A 6000-nucleotide genomic window follows, 5' to 3' on the forward strand; every position below is an offset into this window, starting at 1 on the left:
CCGGGCAAACAGCTTAACCCAGTACGAAGAACAGGGAGACGGAATGAAGACCAGAGCATTCAAAAGAGATCAGATAACACCATTTTTGCATGAAATACCGTTTTTCACCATCTAAGCGTACTTAGAGACACCTATACCAAGTTAACGCTTGGAAATACCAGGCGGGATGTTTTTGTGGATGTTAGTTCTGCCCCAAAGTGCTTGTAAGGGCAACTAGCAAGCGCTACTAGAAGCACTTCAGAAAAAAAAAAAAAAATATTAAGAAAATAAAACCCAGATTTGATGCAAGCAGAGACTCTACCCAAACGGGCGAACAGAGCCAAGTCCCACAGAAATCAGCTGGCACCAACAAGTCCTGTAGCCACTTGAGAAAATAAATCAGCGGAAGGTTTTTTCTGACTAAGGCACAGAGAATTCAACCTATAATGAATCACTGCGTGTTTTTATGAATCACTAAATAAGCAGCAAAGTTGCTCGAGCCTTATCAAAGCCGTGCTGCAAAGCTGACACTCGGCGCCGTGATGGGAAGCAAGTTTAATCGCCGCCGCGCAATTAACGTTACGTCGCCGGTTCCAGCCCGTTTCTCCAGCCGGTCGTACAGTAAAAACCCCCCGCAGCAAGGCAAGGTGCTGGCAAGGGACACAAAGTCGGGATTCCTCCCAACTCCTCCACCTCGGGCATGTGGATGGCGCCGGCTGCCAACTGCTGCCTCAGCCCATCGCCGGGATCCACCTGCGTGAACCAACGTGGGCCAGGAGACGCTTCCAAATCCCGCCCCCCCCCCCCCGGCAAGGCACAGGGACATTGAGGGATTGACACAAAAGCGACTCAACGCTTCGTCGATCAAAATGTTAGCAACAGCAAAAAAAAAAAAAAAAAAATTAAAATATTAAAGAAACCACCGCACGGGCATAGCTCCGTGTTTCTCTAGAGCCGTTAATTAATGGCAGCACTTGGGAAGAGCCGGGAAAGGACCTGGCAGGATCGTGAAAACCCAAATCCTGCTCTGTAGCACCCAACGTGCACACCCAGTACACAAAGTCCCACCCACAGACCTCTATAAATAAACCCACGTAGGAGATCCAGGACTGAAGAAATAAGTAAGTTTGCTTCCAGTTATATATATATATATCTATATATATCTCTATCTTTTTTTTTAAAAAGGCCAATTAAATGGAAAGCAGTAATATCAGAGGGAAACACAACACCACTTGACAGTGAAAATTCAATTTCAACCATTGCCAGTATCATAAGAACTATATTTGGGCTGTTTATTTGCTCTAAACTGTCACATCCAAGTAACTTTCCGGTTGGATTTGGGTTCGGAGGTAACCCTGAAGCTGGGCAGGAGACTCCTGTGCTGGGGCCATCACTTTGGAAAGCTGAAGAACGACACTCCACAGCAAACGGCTCGACAACAGCCAGCCATGAAAAATCAGACCCAGAGCCAGACCCAACACTTTCTGCTCCTTTGATCAAACTTTAACGGACACGACTCTCTGACTATTGCTCCCACGCCTGAAAATCAGCTCCTTGCAGATCCTTCCCTTTCTGTTGTTTGAGAATGCACGACTTCGTTGGCTTTATAAATACAAAACCAGGCAAATGCGGGGCGGGGGATGTTTAGGGCAGGATTTTTTCCAGGTTGTTCTTAACATTCCCAAAGGCAGCACAGCTATTAAAAACACAAACGTGCATCGACTACATCTGCCCGCTCCCCCGTTTTCCCTCCGATGCGCAGCCCTTTGGGCGGTCGCGTGCCTCCGGCCAGGCAGGCTCCCGGCCCCGTAAGCTGATCCCCCCCCCACCTGTCCCCCCGAGAACCAGGCAACTGCTTTTTTTAGCCATTTCTAAGCCTGGCTGTAACCCCCCCTGCTTAAGCCGCAGAGGCAAACCATGCTTTTGGCCCAGCCGCGGAGGATTTCCACCTGCTCCAGGCCACAGGTCCGGGCTATCTCTGCTACCGACAAATATTCGGAGCGGCCGGGCGGCTTTGGTGGTTCAGGAGATCTGTACTGAGAGGGGTTTGCCGGCACTCCCCAAACTGCGCTGGTATTTGGCGTTTTGGATGCTGATGTGCCCAAATCTGTGGTGCAAACCCCATGGCACGGCGGGATGCAGGTCCCTGCCTTCGCCGGGAGCATCCTTTGGGACCACCCCCAAGAATCAACAGGGACCCGCCGGGAACCGGACACTGAATGCGCAGGATGGGACATCTTTGCTTTTCCAGGCATGTTGGACAGACAGACGACTCCGGCCAGCCCGGGGACACAGGGGAGAAGTCTTTCTGCTCGGCGGCAGGGGGAAGCCTGCACAAGTTTTGGAGCTGAAACACCGCAGGGGAGACGCACGGGGATGCGCTCCCACACCGGGAAACGCTCCGTGAGCATGGGGAGAGGAGGGACGCGGGCACTGGGGGGCACAGAGGGAGCCCATCTCTTCCTCCCCCCAAAATAAACACCAAAAAGAGCAAAGGGCAACTCCCCCGACAAGAAAAAGCACCACTGAGGGAGAGAGGCTGCTTTTCAGAAGGGATTCGTGCTTCCCAGGTGAGCAAGAACCTCAGTGAAGCTCTTTGGGCTCAGATTTTAGGAAACTTCACAGTCACATCTCTTCCTTCTGTGACAGAGGGAGATTTTAACACAAATATAAAGCCCGTTATTGTGCTTTATGGATCCGTGCTTCTGGGCAGGCAGGAAGAGTCACCAGAACTGCACAACTGGCCAGAAACCACCTTTGTGTTGCCACCTTCTCTTTCAAGTTACTCTTCCCGCAGGACAGGCATTTGGGGAATCTCAGCCCTTGTCACAGTGATCCGCCCGCGCTTCTCCTCGAGCAGTCTCCCCACCGAGCTGCTTTCCAAGTGTCCCAGCCCCGCGGCGGTGGCACTCGTCCCCAAAGCTGCCCGACCTCCGGCTGCCTGCGGTCCGACACGCTCCCGGGCACAGCCCCAGCTCCTGAGCAAGACACGCGTCTCCTCGCTCCAAGGTTGCTCGACACAGCTTCGGAAAGCACAACCGCCAAGAAACTTAAGAGCCGATCCCAAAGGATTATTCTCACTACAATGCCTGGGACCACTGGCCACCGGGAGAAGCGGGGAAAAGAAAAAAAAATCCCAGCAAGGAGCTTGTCCCTCCTGCTGCGATATGCCACGAGCTTTATTCTGCTACAACCAAAACAGCCCGGCTCTGACAGCAATAATGCTACAACACAGGGCTTATGTAGTTTTATTAAATTTCTGCCTCGCTATTAACCAACCGTCGCAATTTCCATCTAATATTCTATCAGGCGGGCACGTTCCACAAAGGAACTCGCTCTCCTGTGAATTCTGAGGAGCGATGCTGAAAGGCAAAAGGGAAAGCACAGCCTCACCCCAGGGCGGCACGAGCCCACCTGAACCCTCTTCCACACAAACCTCCCGTGCTCAGGTGACGACGCTGCTTTGTTTTCCTGGGGTTAATTGCAGGTTAATTTGGCAGCAGTACCAGCTTTAGGGATGCCGAAACCCCGAGCGAGACCCCACCACAGCTGAAGGAGAAGGCTTCTCCCTCCCGCCTGCCCCCAAAGTTCTGAAGGACGATAACCTGCGTTAAAGGGATGAGATCTGCCTCGACTCACTCTCAGCTGTCACAGGAACACAGTGCCCTCCCCAAATCCTTCCAGAACCAGGTATATCACTTTTTTTTTTTATGGAACCATCATTTACATCGAATATTTATACGGCTAAAGCATCGCTGCGGAGATCAACTACTTGTTTACTTCTCCCGTCCACCCGCGCGCATACGGGAGCCCGGTTCCCCCCTCGCACCAGCGTAAAGCAGAAATAGCTCTGCCAAAGTCAATAGTTCATGTAAACCCAGTTCAAACGAGGGGAGACCCGAGGCCGTAAAAATTGTGGGTTTCCCCTCCAAGTATTTCTCCTAATAACAGACCAAGGCAGCATTCCGGGGAGGATTGTGCAATTCCTCCTAACGACAGCGCTCGACTTGGTGGTGTTGCTGGAGAAAACAGTCATCTCAGATGCACACGGGTTTCTTTGGTTAACTGAAGCGAGATCAATAATAACCGTATTAATAAATAATGCTTTTAATAGCAGCGGCAGGATATAGGCAGCAAAACTGCAGGCAGGTATCAGGGGTAGGTAAAAGCATTAATTATCTGCACGATGGCAATGCTTCTGAGCCGACGTGCAGAGCAAAGCTAAAAGCTCACTTTCTGAAGATTATCAAGACAGACTGACAACTCTCTGCTTGCACACAAGCATTTCGGGTAAAATTCAATTTTCTGGATGTCACAACTGAGAGGAACAAGGTGCTCTTTTTTTTTTTTTTTTTTTCACTTAACATTAATAAACTGGGTAAAGGACACAGGGGAGGGGGGGAGATTTAGAGGCTTGACTCTCCTCTTCCTTCCCTGCCTGCAAGTTACAAAAGAACAAAAGCAAAAGGGAGTTTTTGGGGACCCGAGGCGAGTGCGGCATGTGCCTTCCCCAGACCAACTCCAACCCGCTCCATTTTTCTGTGACGGGAAAACGCACATGCACTCCGAGCTCTCTTATATAAACAGCCAGAGGGTCCGCGCCTGTCTGAAATTCCCCACCGCCGCTAAAATAAATACCAGGTTGTCTTTAAACTTCGCTCCTTCCCGCCCCACCCAGACATGAGGGAAGTTGAGGGGTTTCTCCCCTCTGCGGGTCCTGGGGCTGGGGGGGGCTGCGGCTCAGCATCCTCCACCGGACACCTTGTCCTGCCCCGTCCCTCTCGGCCCCACACCGGACAGTCGGATGATGCTGGTGGAGCCAAGGGGACCTTGGTGTGTGTCCCCCCAACTGAAGCCAGCGGGATGAGCACGGGAGAAGGGGACACGCTCTCTGCTCGTCCCGCTCCTGCAAAGCCCCACATCCCCCTCCCCGAGGTCGGGGAACGGGACACCACGGAGCAGGGGGGACGCACTCAGGGGACCCCGGAAGCTTCCTGGCATCCCCGTGCGCTGGAGGGAGCCGTGAGCCCCGGGGACCGAGAGCCCCGACGGGGTGCTCCGGGCTCGGGGAGGGCTCCCGGAGGGAGGGGGGGTGGTGTCCCAATCGGCCGGGGGTCCCCGGGGGAAAGGATATGGGTTACAGACCAGCCTGAGGCACCAGCTGCGCGGGCGGGTGGTTTGCTTGAGGCAGAAGAAGGCGGTGGGTGCCAGCGCCGGGTAAGGCACCTGCTCCTCCTCCTCGGAGGCCAAGTCGGGCGGCGGGTCGCGGCCGGGGGAGCCGCCGGAGCCGGAGCCGGCATCCTCCGGCGGCTGCTCGGCGGGGCGGCGGGGCGGCGCGGCGATGGGCACCCGCACCTCGCCGCCGGCCGGGCGCGGCAGCGGCTCTCGGCTCTCGCCATCAGTCATGGTAGCGGCCAGGACCTGCGGGGCAAGGGCAGGGGGTCAGGGGCGGCCGCCCCCCCCGGCGGCGGGGCGCACCCCGGCACCGCTCCCACCTCCAGCCGCAACAAAGACGGGCGATGGGGGTCGAGCCGCCTTCCCGGGCGCGGCCGCTCCCGCCCCCCGGGGAAGCCGAGTCTTTCCTCCCCCCCTTTCTTCCACCCTCCCCGAGGTGCCCCCACCATTCCATTTTCGGGGATGGAAAATTGATGGGGGGGCGTGTATATGCGTGTGTGTGTGGCGGGGGGCGGGGGGGAGGTCCTACCTTAGTTTGGCGGAGCGCGGTGTCCCTAGGAGCATAGCCGTGCCTTCCAGTTCACATGGGACCAAGCAGCAATCGGGGCGCCGGATCCTTCTCGCCCCCCTCCCCCGAACACACACACCGCCACCACCCCGTAAATCCAGCGGGGAGGAGTTGGGGGGGGGGGGGGGCTCGGCGTGCGGCGCCGGCGGGGATGGAGGATGGAGGAGGGTTGGGGAGGAGGAGGAGGAGAAGAAGAGGTGGCGGCGGGGGCGGGGGCCCTTTCCGAGCCGTGCCGAGCCCGGCGGAGCCTCTCCCGACGGTAATCCCAAGGAGGGAAC

At 55.7% G+C, this 6000-nt stretch overlaps 1 protein-coding gene across 6 annotated transcripts in view; it reads right to left on the bottom strand.

Moving 5' to 3' along the window:
- The window catches only part of CACNA1H (calcium voltage-gated channel subunit alpha1 H), a 254577-nt gene extending 248577 nt beyond the window's left edge, over nucleotides 1-6000 (bottom strand). For all 6 annotated transcript variants that reach the window (XM_074597412.1, XM_074597409.1, XM_074597411.1 and 3 more), the window contains exons 1-2: nucleotides 5684-6000; nucleotides 5114-5400 (exon numbers count right to left, since the gene is read on the bottom strand). In XM_074597412.1, the coding sequence (XP_074453513.1) occupies nucleotides 5114-5385 (272 nt within the window). In that variant the 5' untranslated portion in view covers nucleotides 5386-5400; nucleotides 5684-6000. The remainder of the gene's footprint in view (nucleotides 1-5113; nucleotides 5401-5683) is intronic.

Source organism: Larus michahellis, chromosome 8 (assembly GCF_964199755.1).
Source record: "Larus michahellis chromosome 8, bLarMic1.1, whole genome shotgun sequence".
Lineage (NCBI taxonomy): Eukaryota > Metazoa > Chordata > Aves > Charadriiformes > Laridae > Larus > Larus michahellis.